Genomic DNA, 18,059 nt, shown 5'->3' with positions numbered 1-18,059 from the left:
TAACCCCTGTGCATTGCTGAGTGTGACCCAAAAGGAAAAAAAAAAGTTAGCTACAATCATCTTCCTGTTCCCTCACTCTATACTTTGAAGAATCATTTCCAAACAAGGAGGAACAGATACTGGCCTTTTCTATTTTTATTGTTTTTTTTTTTTTTTTTTTGCTTTTTGGGTCACACCCAGCGATGCTCAGGGGTTACTCCTGGCTTTGCACTCAGGAATTACTCCTGGCAGTGCTTGGGGGACCATATGGGATGCCGGGGATCGAACCCGGGTCGGCCGCGTGCAAGGCAAACGCCCTACCCGCTGTGCTATCGCTCCGGCCCCGCCTTTTCTATTTTTATAGAAGGGAATGAATCTTTAATAAAATAACATGGCTTTCCTTCTGGGTTGAAAGTTTAGCAGTTTCAAGCTTTCACTATTTGCAGATGACATGACACTATATTTAAAAAACCCTAACGACTCTACAAAAAAGCTCCCAGAAACAATTGATTTGTACAGCAAAGTGACAGACTGCAAAGTTGACATGGAAAAGTACATGGACTTCCTATATGCAAATAATATACTAGATGAGAGAGAGACACTATAAAAACACTCTCGTTCACAATTGTGTCTCAGAAAATTAAGTACCTAGGAACTGGCTTATCTAAAGAAGTGAAAGGCTATACAAAAAAACCTACAAAACACTACTTCAAGAAATGAAAGAGGATACAAAGTAATAGAAAAACATCTCTGCTCAAGGATGGGGAAAACTAATATCATCAAAATGGAAATATTCCCCAAAGCACTGTACAGATTCAATGCCCTCCCTAAAAGGACACCCATGACATTTTCCAAAGAAATAGATCAAATACTTCTGAAATTTATATGGAACAATAACCACCCCCAATAGTTAAAGCAATTCTTGGGAAAAAGAAGAGAGGAGGCATCACCTTCCCCAACTTCAAACTGTACTATACAGCACTGTAGCACTGTTGTCACGTTGTTCATCGATTTGCTTGAGCGGGAACCAGTACCATCTCCATTGTGAGACTTGTTACTGTTTTTGTCATATCGAGTATGCTACAAGGAGCTTGCCAGGCTCTGTCATGCGGGTGGGATACTCTCAGTAGCTTGCTGGGCTCTCCAAGGGGGACAGAGGAATCAACCCCGGATCAGCCGCATGCAAGGCAAACGCCCTCCCCGCTGTGCTATCGCTCCAGTCCATACTATAAAGTAGTAGTGATTAAGACAATGTGGTGTTAGAATAAAAACAGACACTCATATCAATAAAATAGAAAACCCAGAGACAGACCTTCAGGCATATGGTCTTTGATAAAAAATATAAAGTACAGCAAGGAAGCCTCTTCAGAAAATGGTGCTGGGAAAACTGGTCAGTCACATGCAAAATAATGAACTCAAACCTATTTTTAATACTATGCACAAAAGTAAAATCAAAATGTATTAAAGACCTGGGGCCGGAGCGATAGCACAGCGGGTAGCACAGCGCGTTTGCCTTGCACGCGGCCGACCCGGGTTAGATCCCCGGCATCCCATATGGTCCCCCCAAGCACTGCCAGGAGCAATTCCGGAGTGCAAAGCCAGGAGTAACCCCTGAGCATCGCTGGGTGTGACCCAAAAACGCAAAAAAAAAAAAAATGTATTAAAGACCTGACTTCATAAGGCACATACAGAAAAATACAGGAAGATTTCTTCATGACACTGAAGCTAGGGGCATCTTTAAGGACGAAAATGCCACTGACCAAGCAAGCAGAACCAAAATTAAACAGGACTACATTAACTAAGAAACTTCTGCACCTCAAAGGAAACAATAACTAGAATACAGAGTCTACAGACTGGGAGAAATTACTTGCCCACCACTCATTTGACAAAGGGTTAATATACAAGATATAAAGCACAAGGAAGAATTTTACAAGGAAAAAAATCCAACCCTATCAGGGCTGGAGCGAGCAAAGGTAGGGCGTTTGCCTTGCACATGGCCGACCCGGATTCAATTCCCAGCATCTCATATGGTCCCTCGAGCACCGCCAGGAAGTGATTCCTGAGTACATGAGCCAGGAGTAACCCCTGTGCATCACCAGGTGTGACCCAAAAGCAAAAAAAAAAAAAAAAAAAAAAAAAAAAATCAAACCCTATCAAAAAATGGGAAGAAGAGATGAACAGGACCTGTTTCAAAAAAGAAATACAAATGGCAAAAAAGCATATGAAAAAATGCTCTGTATCACTAATCATTAGGAAAATGCAAATCAAAACAATAATGAGGTATCATCTCACATGAAAGAGACTGGCATGCATCAGAAATAACAACAACCAGTATTGGCGAGGATGTGGGGAAAAAGGGGACCCTCATTCACTATTTGTGGGAATGTCAACTGGTCAAGCCTTTATGGAAGACAATATGGATATTCCTCAAAAAACCTAGGAAGTGAGCTCCCATATGACAAGCAATTCCACTCCTGGGAATATGCCCCCGGGGGCCAAAAGTACAGATCAGAAGAGACATCTGCATTCTATGTTCACTGCAGCATTATATACAATAGCCAAAATATGGAAACAACCCAAATGTCCATGAACAGAAGATTGGAAAAAGAAACTGCGGCACATATACATGCAATGGAATATACTCAGCCTTAAGAAAATATGAAGTAATGCAATTTGCTGCAATGTGGATGGATTGGAAAAGTATCATACTGAGTGAAATCAGTCAGAGGGAGAGGAACACATTCAGAACAATCTCTCGTATGTAGGATGTAAAGAAACCTTGTAGGGGGCATATCAAATGCCCAGTGGTAACAGAAACAAGGAGCAGGGGAACTGATCTTCAGTAGGAAGCTCGACACTGGGGCAGGGGTGAGGAGGATCAGTTAGAGAAGGGAGCACTAGAACAATGGAGGAGGGGGAAAGTGTCTGCCATAGAAGCAGGCTGGGAGAACAGGGGGGAAGTTGGGGACATTGGTGGAGCCTAGTGGGAACTGGTGAAGAAACTGGTGTTGGAATAACATAAGCCTGAAATTTAAAGTATATGAAATGATAATTCAAAATCCTAAATGGATGGGGCTGGAACAACAGCATAGCGGGTAGGGCATTTGTCCTTGCATGCGGCTGACCCAGTTCAATCCCCAGCATCCCATATGGTCCCCCGAGCATGGCCAGGAGTAATTCCTGAGTGCAGAGCCAGGAGTAACCCCTGAGCATCGCCGGGTGAGACCCAAAAAGAAAAAAAAGTCCTAAGTGGAAAAAAAAAGTGAATTATATAATGAACTCAAGATATAAAGATATAAAGCAATGAGGCAAGACTGGCCATGAGCAGATGGATTTGGGCCCTCTGTCTCGTGTAACTGTCAGCAGCACCCACTTCCTCCCAACATCTGGCCAGAACATTCTATGGCCAGGCAACTCTGAAATGAAAAACTGTGCTTGGCAAAAACATGCTTTAATTAGCAGAATCCTACAGAGATAGTTTCTGATCTGCAAATCAATGAGAAATGAAAAACGATGAGAAATTCCAAATTCAAGTGGTTCTCTGTTTCACAAAAAGTCTCGGAACTAAGAAAAGATTACTTGTAAGTGCTTGGATGTTCTACAGCAGAATAGTTTTATGGCTCTAGGAACACGGAGAAGCATTACAAAAGATCCCTTAGGGCCTTCTCAGAGACAGGAGACACCAGGGAGGGCAGGTGCCTCGCTAGAGATGGGTGATCTACAGCAGCACCCACAGGAACCCACTCAGTACCCACACAAGGCAGGTCCTGCTGACAGAGCTTCCCACGAGCAGTTCTGAGTGGCAAAGCAGTCACCTTCAGTTTCTGCAGCGAGCTGAGTCTGGTGTAGAGGCAATGTTTGGGGAGATCCTTGGACACCAAATAGCTGCCGGTTTCCTCAGGTGTCCCTTTATTTGTGTCTTTTGGATCAATATATAGGACCTGGAAAAATCATAAATGTCATTAATGACAGCAAAGAAAGTCCCCGCATTGTCTATAATGGTCAAACCTGTGAATGGATGGTATTTTCTCATGAATTGTGGCCTAAGCAGGTAATCCAGGACCACAGAAAAACGTAACCACAATATCTAGAATAACAGGAATCCCTATACTCTGCACTAATCCACTTAAAAGGTTAGTTCTGAAAAGGATAACCACTCTCCCAACTATTCCTAAAAATGTGTGTGAATGTGTCTGTGAGTATATGGTGGTGCCAGGGATAAAATTCACTGTTCTCACATGCTCACAGACAAAAAGAAAGATTTCTTCTTCTTCTTCTTCTTCTTCTTCTTTTTTTTAAATTTGTCTTTGGGCCACGCCTGGCTGTGCTCTGGACTTACTCCTGGCTCCGTGCTCAAGGACCAATCTTGGTGGGTTCGGGGGACCATATGTGGTGTTGGGGACTGAACCTGAGTCAGCCTTGTACAAAGCATGTGCCCTACCCACTGTTCACTCTCTCTGGCCCCACAGAAAGACTTCTTAATCCACTCAGGCTTCCAAGTTCAAGTCCCATGAGTGTAACACTCCTGGCTCTCCCCCACCATCACTCTGTGCAAGGGAATCTAGGTGATGGGTATCTAAGTAACATTCCACATCAGCTAATCCATTTAGGGTAAGAAGAATTCAAGCTTCTTTCTCGGGCAAACTGTTTGACAAGTATTTTAGCAAAGAGCTTCTAAACATTCTGACCATTGTACTATAATACATGTAAGTAGTTATATTCATATGTATATGTGTTTCCTTTATATTTGCCATCTGCTTTACATTTCCAAAAATTTAGTTTCTACTAAGTAGGGCATATCATTGCAATTTTTTTCTTTCTTGGGGGTGGTGGGTAGGCCATATCTGGTGGTGCTGGGGTTTGAACCCAGAGCTTATGCTTGCATAACATGTGCTCCAGCTCTATGAGATACCCCCTGGCCCCATATTGTTGTATGTTAAGAAAAGGAAACCGGAAGCGACTTACATGTGGGAAGTCGGTAACATAGGTGTCACACATTACTATATCAGGGGGTTTGTGGACTACACTTGTATAGATGATCATGACGTTGGAAAACTCTGCAGCAAATCCTAACTGGATCTGCACGCCACACTGAAACTGAAGACACATGCTTTCTGGAAGTTCTGAAAACAAACAAACAAACAAACAAACAAAAAAACAGAACAACATACAAATCACTATTTAATGAGTACTTGCAATGTTTTCTGATGACCAAGAATCACATACACCTGGCGATGCTCAGGGGTGACTCCTGGCTCTGTGCTCAGAAATCACCTCTGGTGGTGCTCGAGGACCCATACAGGATGCCCGGGACTGAACCTGGGTGGGCCCCATGCAAGACAAGTGCCCTACCCGGTATACTATCTCACTCGCCCCTCAACACATTCTTTATGGTGTCTTCCCGTATCATGGTTATAACAGAAGGAACCTCCCCCCACCCTCCTCCTCCCCCCACCCCGCCCCCCTCACCCTGCCGCACCATGCGCCTTGGCCCACTGCAGGTTCCGCACCAGAGACTCCGCAGAGCACGTGCTCCCCTGGATGGGGTCGGTGAGTGCCCGCTTCTCAGACAGACTGCTCCGGATCTCGAGCGCCTGCCTGCCTTTGGTGAGATGACATTTTCCCATATCTATAAGAAAAGCGAAAACCAGTTTTAGGGCAATCCTTGCACGAAGGCTTCTGTGCTTTGGTCATCAACTTGCCTGTGCAGGTTAGCCTCAGCAGCATGTATTCACTCAACAAATATGTTTCAGGGCCACACACCCAGGTCTCAGGGGCCATGAGTCTGGGGATGGAACTGGAGTGGGTAGAGGCCAGGCAAGTGCTTTCACTTCTGTGGGTCTTTCCCACAGTGCTCAACAAATACTCTGGGCTGCTATGTGCCAGGCGCTTCCTGGTGCCAGGGATACAGCAGTGAGCAGACTAGAAGGGACTGTCCAGCTCACCCCTCAAGGTTCCTTTCCAGTCTTTATCCTCTACAATCTTCCTGTGACCCTGTGAACAAGTCCCTAGTTCTAAGCATTGCCATCAGAACTGAAAATGTACTTTACTGAGAGGACAGTCATGAAAATCTCGTGTCTATCTTCCATCAGGAAATGAATACATGCTTGTGAGAGAGTTAAAACAGTATGTCTTCCCTCAGCTTAAAAATGTTTTTTATTTAGGTTTCTGGGCCACACCCAGTGATGCTCAGGGATTACTCTTGGTTCTGCAAACAGGAATCACACTCCTGGTGGTGCTCGGGGAGCCATATGGGATGCTGGGGGTTGAAACCACGTCAGCCATGTGCAAGGAAGCACCCTACCCTCTGTACTATTGCTCAAAAACAAACAGAAAAGAACTAGAGACCACAGTGAGATAGTTTAACATCATGGGGTTGGCAGGAGAAAGAAAAAGCTTGATGTAGGAGTGAGGGAGAGAGCAGAGCAGATGCGCATGATCTCCTGCAGACGCAAGGGGGGTGGGGGAGTGTGGACTGGGTCAGCCACTGTGCAGAAACAGTTTGTCAATGCCCCCGAGAACTAACCTGGCGTTCCAAAATCTTGGTTTAGATCCCAGAGTAATTTGTATACCAGCCTACCCCAGGAGAGAGAGAGAATGTTCTCGCTGACTGTCCAAACACAGCAAAACCCAGAAGTCACTCAGACGCAGTCAAAGGATGAACAGCATGGGCCTGTCTGACCAGACTGTCATGTAGTGATCAAAATGAACTGAAGCCTGAGACAAGACTCAGATGAACCAATCTGTTTGATATAGTTATTAACTGAAAACATTCAAAATTCCAAACGGGCTGGAGAGACAGCACAGGGCAAGGTGCTGGACTTGCAGCCCTGGGAGTAAGCCCTGAGCACCACCAGGTGTTGCCCCCCACACCCACCAAAAGACAAAAACAAAAACAATAGCCTAAAGAGAATGCAGGACATAATTATCATTTTATAAAGGGCAAATGACGAAAACAGAAATAGATTTTTTTTTGTGGGTAAATTATAACTCAGAACTGGAGAGATGATACAGTGCGTAGGGTGCTTGCCCTGCATGTTGCTGACCCAAGTTTGATACTGGCATCCTACGTGATCCCCTGAGCACTGTTAGGAATATTTCCTGAGTTCAAAGAAAGCCCTGAGTAGCTCAAGAGTGACACCAAAACAAACAAAACCCCAAATCAAACCCAAACACCCAAACAATGTGGACAATGATGGTTTCATGGAGGAGATGAAGGAAGACATTACACAGCTATGAGCCGTGTGGTGTCTGAGGTTCCTGCTGAACCTCCATGCACAATAAAATCTGCTAGACGTGCTCAGCGGTATATTATATAAGATGATTTTCATATGCTTAAATGCCATTTACTTGTTAAAATGAGGCAGGTGAATGCTTATTTTGCAATTTCAGTTTAGTAACAAGGGTGTTCAGCGGAGTGCGAGACACAAAATCTGGCTAATAGAGGGACAGCTGGAGCCTTTATGCAACCAATTTATTTCCTATTTCATTTACTTTGCACAAAATTAATAACAGAAAGGCTGACTTCCTTCTCAGGTACTTGGCTTATAATATCTAAATACTATTTTCCCCTCAATGCACTATAGTAATCCAGAAGATCTGATTTATAGTTTCTTATATCAAAAATATGGTAGAGATTACAACAGTAATTCACAAGGGGCCTGCTCATTAGTACAGTGAGCTACTTGCTTTGCACATGGCATATCAAGGTTCGATAGGGCCCATATCTGTCAGGAGTGACCCCTGAGAGCAGATAAGGCTTGACCACTTGCCAGGTGTGGACCTCCAAAAAAAACAAACAAAAAAATAATGAAAGACAATATATAGTGAGTGGATAAGGTACTTCCTTGCAAGCAACCGACCCTGGCTCCATTTTTGGCATTGCATATGGTCTTCAGAGTACTGCCAAGAGTGATTCCTGAGCAAGGAGTTCCTAAGCACTGCTGGGTGTGGTCTCTCCCACACTTTGAAATCCCCGAAATAAGGGGGGATTGCCTACTGGAATGAATGACAATCACTGTTGTAACTTGTTATAGATCACCTGTGGGCTCACTTGTATTTTTTTTTTTTTTTGCTTTCTGGTTCACACCCGGCGATGCACAGGGGTTATTCCTGGCTCTGCACTCAGAAATTACTCCTGGCAGTACTCAGGGGACCATATGGGATGCTGGGAATCGAACCCGGGTCAGCTGCGTGCAAGGCAAATGCCCTACCCGCTGTGCTATCACTCCAGCCCCTCACTTGTATTTTTTATCATGTTTTTGAAGTGAAATGATACTTAAATGATATTTTTAAAGGTGAGATGAGAATGAAATGTTTTCGAGTCTCTGGACCATTTTCAGAGTTTGCGCGGCTGCCCTGCTCCTAAGGTAAACATTACTTTCTGTTAGCAGCGTCTTTTGTCAGAGCCAAAAAAGCAGAACCGCCTGGCTGAGGCAGGAGCAGGAGGCTGCTGAGGACCTGCAGCCTGTTGAATGGGAAAGCAGGGACGCTGTCCAGACAGGAACTGAACTGACACTCGCCAAAACAGACAGATGGGAAACAGGCACATGAAAAAGTGCCCGTCATGACTGATAATCAGGGATGCAATAAAAACAACACTGAGGCATCATCTCACTCCTGTGAGAATGGCCCATATGGAAAAGGCCAGTAGCCAGCAGTGCAGGCAGGTGGCAGAGGAACCCTCACACACAGCGAGACAAACAGGTTCAGCGTCAGTGGAAAACAGTATAGCTGTTCCCCAAAGTATTCTAGTGATCTACTGGACGATGCAGGATCCCGCTCCTCAGGGGCTCTGAAGAACACAGACATACACACAGACAAACAGACACACACAGACAGACAGACACACACACATACACACACACAATCTGAGAAAATATGCCCAGGCTACTACCAGGACAACAGCCATGAGGCTGGAGCCAACCCAAGTTGCACAGATGAGTGGGTGAAGGTACGTCTTTCTACACACGTGAGGCTGACAGAGGGAGTGCGCTGGGGGCTGCAAGGTGGAGGATGCACTCGGATGGCGGGTGTGGCAACAGAAGCTTTGAAGAGATTTTGGGATTTGTACCCCAACACATAGGAGTCTTGTAAACCAACAGTACCTCAAGGGGAAAACCCCCTCCCCATCATTTTCACAGAAATACAACCTATGATACTAAATAAAAGGTGTATTGTTATTTAAAAACAAATTATAAATAAATTTCTGAAGACAAAAAGGGCTGGGATGATTACACTACATTGATTTTACAGTTGTGCCCATGCCTAACTTGGAGTTCAAGTAATGCAGCTGAAACGGCACAGAGCTCACTGAACGTGGAGGGACAGCTTCAGAACACGAAACACCTGCCATCTGAAAAACAGTGGTTCCAGGGGCCCAAGAGAGAGTACAACGAGTGCCGCACTCACCTGACAGGCAGTCAACCCTGGCACAGTATGTCTCCTGGGCCCTGCCAGAAATTACCCCTGAGCACAGCGCCATAAGCCCTGACCACCAAATACTAGTTCCAAACTTTCATAGTAGCAACAGAAACGGAGTAATCACTGAACAGGGGATCTCAGGAGCTTTCTCCTCACTTTACCTTCTGCAACTTCATCCAGCAGTACAGTAATTTTCTTGTCTTCTAATAATCGATCTTTTAAAAATTTCATGAAGATTCCATTTGCCAATCCAGAATGCTGAATTTCAAAAGCTTCTGCTCCCTGACACCTTTGATAGAGCAAAAATGAAAGAGAAATGTTACAAACAAGCACATGCCACCCATGGGACCCATACATACCGATGAGCCTCACCACACCCTTCCTTTCAAGGACCCCTGATTCAGGAGCTCCTCTTTATTTTCTAAATTTACTTTTTTGGTTTTTGGTTCACAGCCGGCAATGCTCCAGGGTTACTCTTAGCTCTACACTCAGGAATTACTCTGGAGGTGCTCAGGGGTCCATATGGGATGCTGGGGATTGAACTGAGGCTGGCTACGTGGAAACGCCCTCCCCGCTGTACTGCTGCTCCAGCCCCAGGAGCTCCTCTTTAACCAGAATAAGAAGCTTGGTGAAGAGAAGATGCCGCGTCATGCAGACCCACTGTCAACTCCTTAGCAGTTTCTACCAAGAGTATAAAAAGGCACATTTGTGCCTTGATGTCTATGGGTATTTCTGGACTTCTAGTTTCTGATCACAAAGACGTCACAGAGCATGAAGGAACCCTTCACAGGCCATAAAACTTCCTTACGTGGCGTATCCAAACACGATGTTGGCAGTAACTTTCAGAGCATCCAAGATGGGAATGGTATCATCGTAGTCATTTCTATGTGAAAGGCAGGATGGAGAACAGACAGTTACGAAAAGTTAAACAAAGATCCTTTAAAAAGGCATTGATCACAGTACAGTGAAAAACAGAATCTAAGACTATGATGCATGATTTAAAATCACAGGGTCAAAATTCCTTTATCTGGTGAGAGGCCCAGCAGACCTCCTGCCCAGCAAGAAAGCAAGTGTCCGTCTTTTTCCTTGTGAGCTGAAGCACACTAGCACTGGGTTCTGAGCGGTAAAAGCTAACTGAACAGAAATCTGTGAAGCTAAGAACAACCACCCGCCGTCCTCCCTGGAACACAAAGACAGACAAGAGACTCCAGGCCTTCAAACAGCTGCTGTGGCTGTCCCAGCTCGTCACGGGAAGCCCAAAGCCTGGGTTTTGTTTCTAGGAAGCCTGACGAGGAGAGACACCGAGAGACACTCTGAAGCTTTGGCACTTTCAACGACTCTGTGCCCTCTAGTGCCTTATGGCAAACAGGGAGCAAAGTTAACCTCCTACATGCAATGTGTCTGAAACACATACCAGCAAAAACCTATCTTCCTTCAGTTTTCTTCTGGAAAGTTTCTGTCGATAACCTGTAGACTGAAATCTAAAGTTTCAAATTGCTCCTTTAATTTCCCTCCTAAATTTATTTTAGTCACTGCGATTTACAGTACTGTTCATGATGGGGGCTCTTGCATACAACGTCCCAACCCCACACCCTCCACTAGAGAGTCCGCTTCCATCCACCACCGCCTTAGGGTCCCCAGAAGCCCCCCCTGCCTGACCGCATCTTCCCGCCATGATGCTCTCAGGACTCTGCCTTGGCTTTCATCTGTCAAGGTTTCAATTTTAATCCCAACGCGCTGGGTTTAGTGAAGAAGAGCCCTTTTACCTTTTCCTGCACATATCCAGCAAGAACACATTGAGTCCTGTTTCTTTTTCTTGCATAAATTTCAGTATTTTTTGCACACACAGACAGTTTTCAGACCGATATGGATTTGGAGCATCAATAGGGACCATAAAACTGTTCCCAAAGTTTTCATAACCATGTCCCGCATAATATAATAATCCTGGAATGGAAAAAAAGAGACAAATGTTAATTCTAAGTCTTAAAAAAATGCTTATTTTCTCCAAGTTGGTGCAAGCTTAGGTAAAGGATAGCCAGTTACAGTCCGGGTTGACTAAATTTGCATTGAGAGGTACTTAGCACGCTGTTCACTGAAGTAATTTTTGGTCTATTTTTGGGGGTGGGTGTATACCCAGTGTTTCTTAGTGCTTACTCATGGCTCTGTGCTCAGGGATCATCTGAGCAGGGCTGGGAGACAGTCAGAGTCGAGAATAGAACCGAGGTCGACAGCATGCAAAGCAAGATTCTGAACCCTCGTACCATCTCTACGGCTCCTCAACACCAGTCCCTTCAAAGTGTCCACTTTCTTCTATCACCATTTTAAGTTTCCCTCCCAACCACAAGTCTTTCTCCTTGAGAGGCACATTTATTTATTTATTTATAGGCACTGTGTACTATTACTGATACTACTACTATCAATACTATTTCGATAGGGATTCCTGCATAACTCTTTACCACCTTTCAGTACCCCCTCTTCTCCCCTCCACCACTGTCACAGTGTTCCCTCCTCTCCCCGGTGCCCATCTGCACTCTGAAGACCAGTTCCCATGTTCCAGTAGTCAACCTGAATTCCCAAGGTAGTACACTTGTATGGGTACTATTAGAAGGAATGCAGTTTCATTGCAGTTGCTTGAACCAGACCAAGAATCCATTTTTTTTTTTTCTTCTTGGGCCACACCTGGTGATGCTCAGGGGTTACTCCTGGCTCTGCACTCAGGAATCACTCCTGGCAATGGCTTAGGGGACTATATGGGATGCCGGAGACCGAACCTGGGTCAGCTACATGTAAGGCAAATGCCCTACCCGCTGTATACTATCACTTCGTCCCCTGCCTTTTTTTCTTTTAGTGAAGCAGATTTTTCTGTTTTGTTTTTGTTTTGGGCCATGCTTAGAGATCACTTCTGGTTGGCTCAGGGGATCATGGAGGGTGCCAGGGATTGAAGCTGGGTCAGCCGTGTACAAGGCAAGCATCCTCTCCACTGTACAGCATGCTATGCTCCTGAAACAAGATTTTTTTATTGAAAAAAACTTACTGAAAAGACATTGGGGGGGTGGGCGGGGAGAAAGAGAAGAACGCATGTTCAAGAGAGAACCCAGGCTGCTCCAGCACAAAAAAAGCAGAAAGAGAGAGATATGTGCTCAAGGACGTGGGCTTGAAAAAACCAAGCCCAAGGTTCCCAATTTGTTGCTGACTCATTTGTCCTCACTGTGAGACCAGGATTTCCTGCAGGGCAGTCTCCTGTGTGTACATACGGTGTATGACTGGCATACAGCAGGAGCGGAGCATTTAGTAAAGTAACAAATGCACACACTATAGATAAGTAACCATTGCAGTATCAAGGACAAGAAAGCCCCAAGGCCAATGTACGTAAATAAAGCTTTATCAAGGAGGGGAACTCTGACTTCTTTGATCATGAGTTCTTTTTATGAGCCATAAATATTACTCATTTTACATCCAGAGTCTCTTAAATTTGTCATCTAAAATATGGGTTCATTTTAGTATTTGGGAGGCGAGTCATTTCTTGATTGGGAATGACACTAAGTTGCAGCAAACAACCCTAACTAAACATTTTCTTGAAATCTGTTTTGACTGTAAAAAGAAAAAAAATACAACCCTTCCTATATAGATGTAGAATTCTGGTCTCTCAAAAACTCTGGAGGCAACAGCTTCTTTTGTTGGTAAGTGAAAGTTCATAGAAAAAAGGCATTTAGATAGCAACAATGACCAAAGAGAATCCTTTGTGGTGAGTGGCCCAGCTCCTAGAGGGAAACCTGGCTATGAACACCAGAGAAAACTTGCTCCATTTGGTTCTACAGAGTATGATTCAGGTCTTCTACTTTTCTGGAACTTTTAAAATGAAAAAAGCTGGATGTAACATTTCAGTCCCCAAATGAGAAAATGGGTATGAGGAGGCTGCTCTAAAGGGTGGTAAGCATGCACAGGTCCCAAGCTTCCTGCTTTGACACTTCCTGCTCACCACTGTGTGTGGCTGAACAGGGCACTAGCACTACAGGGTTCAAGCAGTACCACCTCACCCAGCTGAGCACTGAATTCTCACATCTGCAGAGTATCTCCGGGAGTGCTCCCCCAAACTCCCCTGAAGGTCCATCAGAATCCTCTGCCACAACAAAATCCCAATAACTTCCCCTGTTATTCATTGTGGGCTCTGGCCCCAAGAATCCTGCAGCTCACTTAACTCTCCCCACTGTATATTATCACTCCGGCCCAATATTTCCTAATCTTTTAACTATAAGGACAACTTGCATCCAGGATATTTTAATAAACATGACAATAACTATTAATATATGGATGGATATGAAGATCTTCAGTTCATCAATAAAAAACAAACACACACACGCACACACCACACACACACATCCTGAAACAGGCAAATGATTTGAAGAAACATTTCTCCGGAGGGCATACAAGTGGCGCAAAAGTCTATGAAAATATGCTCAGCACCCCTGACCTTTAGGAAAATGCTGAACAATGAGCTACTTAGTGGGATGGTGTGACTCAGACAGGCAATAGTGAGGATGGCAAAAATGGAGAGAAACTGGAAACCTCACTTCCGGTGGGAAGACATGCAGAGACGGCTCTTTGGAAAGAGCTGTACCTCAAACCAGTGACATTGAGGATTCTCGTATAACCTAGCAATTCCCCTTGAAAGCTCGTAACCAGGAGACCTGAAAAATGCAGCCACATTAGAACTGCACATAAATATGCACACGGTGGGAGTCTTCCTCCCCCAAAACAGAGGAACTTGAACGTCTGGCTGCCTCTGAATGGGTACACAAATGTGGTGCATCGTGGAGGGGAAGATTATCCCATTATAAAAAGGCCCAGGTCATGAAGACACTGGACTAAGTAGCAGCAACAACACATACGGTCATATATGGAGTGCTTTTTGTGGGGAAGACAGTTTGGGACCACACCTGGCAGTGCTCAGGGGTCACTCCTGGCTCTGAGCTGAAGAGTGACCCTGGGTAGTAGTCCTGGGACCACATGTAATGCTGGGCATCCAACCAGGTGATATTTTTGAGACCATTTAAATGAAATGCTTCCAGCACACAATCCAGAGATGGAAGAGGACCTGGAGTCGCCTCTTAGGGTGAGAAGGACTGAAGAGGGACAGCCAGGAGACCAGGGACTTCTTCTTGGGGTCATGAAAAAGTTCTGCAACTAGATGACTGTCTCACAATTTTGTGAATGTACAAAACCCCACTGAATTGCAGATTTTTACAGAGTGAAATGGTCCTCCTGTCTAGCAGTCAATGTATGATTCTACTCCCCATGGGTCTCTGTAGGCTGCAAGAGCATGAGATGCTTGTGCTGGGCTCGCCAGGATCCTGTTAATTCACTTGATGCTCAGTCAAGCCGAATCTTAAGCAATCCCCCAAGGCAGCCTGGAGCTCCAGGCCCTCAGCCAGTTCTCTGTCCCCTGCCTCTTGGCTTCCTCTTGTTCTGTGAGCTGGGAGCAGCACCTTTGCAATGGACACCTACTCGCTGTCCCTACTGATGTTTTACAACTTCCCATTTATTTCACTTCTCTGCTTTAAAAAGAAAATGGTGGAGGGATGGGTAAACAATCACTGTATGAGTGAAATGCAAACACAAAAGTTCATAAGTTTGTAACTGTACATACAGTGATTCTCTAATAAAAAATTTAAAAAAAAAAGAGAAAATGGCCAGAATGAAGACATGGAACCTTGCTGGTTCATATAAATATAAACTTTTCATACTTATATCACATTTTCAGTTTTCAAAGCACTTCCAGACATAGGCCCTGATTCTAATCAATTTACCAGTTTAATGATGTCTATCCTGATTTTATAGATGAGAACTTAAATTCCAAAAGATTAAACAGTTTGCTTTTAATAACACATTGACACCAGCGCTCCAGTTTGTGTTAATTAAGCCACATTCAAGTGTGAGTCACCAACGGTACATGCTGATGTCACCACGTTTAAAGGCAGCAAAAAATTACATAATGTAAAAGCAGTCAAACAATTCACCTTTTTCTAGACTGAAAATACAAACCAATTCTCAAGGTTGCATACAATAGAAGATAATACAGTATCTCATATTTTCATGAGAAAAATCAATGGATTATAAAAATAAATTCAAAAGCAAGATTCTGAAACTATAACATCAGCATCTTAACTGAGATTCCACACTTCAGGCATGGATTTTGCTGATTCATTTGTGTTACACTCTAATTCCTATCACTGAAGAGGAAACTCATTTAATGTAGTAATATATTAATCTTGGAAAAAAACCTTTTTCTTTCATTAAAAATTATTTGAAATCATTAGCAACTCAACCAGTCTGCTTCATCCTAGCCATCTGATTATAGGGAGCCTGATTTAGGATTACTGATGTAAAATAATTTGAATCAGACAGAAGCCAAATCGACGTTCTCTGTTTATCACTGGTATCCTAACAGGCCTGGAAATGTCACTTTCCTGGCAGCCAAACATCATTGTACAACACTTGGTGTGCAGCTGAGCCAACGGCTGACCTTCCCAAACTTCCCATGAAAAGAAATGAATTATTCATGGAAGTTACTTTTACTGATAGCAGTCTGCCCTTTTAAATGGCTCTACCTCAGATGCAGTGCTCATAATATTTAAGTGAAAGAATGAGAACCATAAACAAAATACTGTCAGAATCTGGGAGAAAAGTCTATCCTTAACTTGATCTGTACCGGAACTTTAGTTCATAAATTGTTCACATATGTCTTATTCCCTGAAATTTCCTTATAAAATTTTAGTTACTCTAGCAGACTAAAATAGTTCACATTAGTAAAGGGAACTGTATAAAATATACATTTGGTGAGAAACTTTCATACTTCACATCAACACACAGATCAAGCAGTATTTTTACGTACACAAGTATACAATTTGCTATTTGATTACTAAATTTAACTCCATTGTAGCTCATAATCAGTAAAAAATAATCAGTTAATATAGGAAAGGTTTCTAATTAAGAACAGGACAGTTTTGACAAAACGAGAGAGGTGACATAAAAAACATTAAGTAAATCAGTTGTTTATAGGAAACAATGGCATGAAGATAAAGCCTATTATTTTTTACAAGTATAAAACTCTTAACAGTATCTGGTTTCTCTGGGGGTTTAGTATAAAAAAAATCGGGGCACACTTGGTGCTAAGGGCTTACTCCTGGCTCTAGACCCAGGGATCAGTCCTGGCAGGGTTCAGGGGAACTTAAAAACATTTTCTTTTGGATTCTTTTGGTTTTTTACTCTTATCCTAATTTGTGAAAGAAAAGAAAAAGAGTAATAATAAAGACAAAGATTTACTATCTCTTACCATAGACTCCTTTGTCTAAAAGCAGTAAAAACTCATTCACAGCATTGCACATCTCGTTCTCAGTAAGGTCCAGGAGTGACACCACTTTGAAGTCCAGCTGTCTCAACAAGTTGGTCAATTCATACACGTCCACCAAAGGAGCTTTGAGCTTCGGGTGCTCCTGGTAGTTCATATTTCCTATCAGAAGAGCAACCTTGTCCTTTGCTGTTAAAACAAGGGGGAAACATATAGGAGGACATAAAGATAAAGACAAAACCCTTCACACATGATGCTCTACACAGAAGACTTCACTGTTGCTTGGTTGAACCCAGAACTATGATTAACTGTAGCAGGCCAATGTAGCCAGGGAGGAAGGGAGGCAAATCCCAGATGACACTGAGGCTCTGACAAACCTGGCCAAGGCCACTGTGATTAGCCAGAAATGAAGCATAATGCTATCGCATATCAGTGCAATACTTTTCCTGAATTGTAAGACTAGAGATCTAATTAGGCTTCTAGAGAAAAGCTAAAAAGGAATGTCTGGTACTGACTCCCCATCAAATCAGGCTTTGCTCTGCTGAGAATAGAAAAGTCTAAACAACAAAAACTTATCAGGGACGGGAAGAATTTGCAACAGAGCAAGTAAGGGTTAAAGAGAGAGCAAAAAAGAGAGAAAGCAGGAACGTAATAGTTCTGGGTCTTACTATTTTCATTGATCCACTATCTCTTCTTAGTTTTTTTAAAACAATTTCCTAGGGCTGTAGTGATAATACAGAGGGTAGGGCACTTGCCTTGCATGTGGTCAACCTGGGTTTGATTCCTGACATTCCAAGTGGTCCCCTAGGCACCATCAGGAATAATTCCTGCGTGGAAAACCAGGAGTAACCCTGCACATCACTGGGTGTGATCCAAAGCAACATAATGAACAAAAAATCCCAAACCGAAACAAACCCCCCCCAAAAACAAAAAAACCAAAAAAAAAAAAAACCAAAAAGAAAAAACAAACAAAAACAATTTTCTGGGCTGAAGAAGAGAGTGCAGGGTAAACTTTCTGCCTGAATTTTCCTACTCTTTTTTTGGGGGGTGGAGGGGTGCTTTCTGGTAGCCACCGGAAAACCTGCTAGACAAATTCTAAAAAAGCAGTAACGCTAATTTGCTTATTCATCACATTCTTTTCAGAGTTGGCCCCTAGAGGGACAGATTAAGGCACTTGCCTTGCATCCTGCTGACCCTGGTTCCAACACCTGGTCCCATATGGTCCCATATGCTTTCCTGCGCACCAAGCAACAAACAGCCTCTGGGCACTGCCAAGGTCAGCCTTGCACGTGGCTGACTCTGGTCTGAT

At 43.6% G+C, this 18,059-nt stretch overlaps 1 protein-coding gene and 1 non-coding gene across 6 annotated transcripts in view; both read right to left on the bottom strand.

Annotated features, from left to right (window-relative positions):
* Nucleotides 1-18,059, bottom strand: part of MALT1 (MALT1 paracaspase) — a 63,368-nt gene that overhangs the window by 5,844 nt on the left and 39,465 nt on the right. For all 5 annotated transcript variants that reach the window (XM_004601996.3, XM_055126290.1, XM_055126291.1 and 2 more), the window contains 7 exons: nt 16,736-16,939; nt 11,169-11,346; nt 10,211-10,285; nt 9,564-9,691; nt 5,459-5,608; nt 4,945-5,102; nt 3,795-3,920 (listed from right to left, as the gene is read on the bottom strand). In XM_004601996.3, the coding sequence (XP_004602053.3) occupies nt 3,795-3,920; nt 4,945-5,102; nt 5,459-5,608; nt 9,564-9,691; nt 10,211-10,285; nt 11,169-11,346; nt 16,736-16,939 (1,019 nt within the window). The remainder of the gene's footprint in view (nt 1-3,794; nt 3,921-4,944; nt 5,103-5,458; nt 5,609-9,563; nt 9,692-10,210; nt 10,286-11,168; nt 11,347-16,735; nt 16,940-18,059) is intronic.
* On the bottom strand, nt 17,802-17,865 carry LOC129402932 (U7 small nuclear RNA). Its single transcript, XR_008628946.1, has one exon. It is a non-coding gene; the product is annotated as a U7 small nuclear RNA (small nuclear RNA).

This window comes from Sorex araneus, chromosome 2 (genome assembly GCF_027595985.1).
Source record: "Sorex araneus isolate mSorAra2 chromosome 2, mSorAra2.pri, whole genome shotgun sequence".
NCBI lineage: Eukaryota > Metazoa > Chordata > Mammalia > Eulipotyphla > Soricidae > Sorex > Sorex araneus.
Note: the sequence above shows the minus strand (reverse complement) of the source record. Positions and strands in the feature narration are given on the sequence as shown.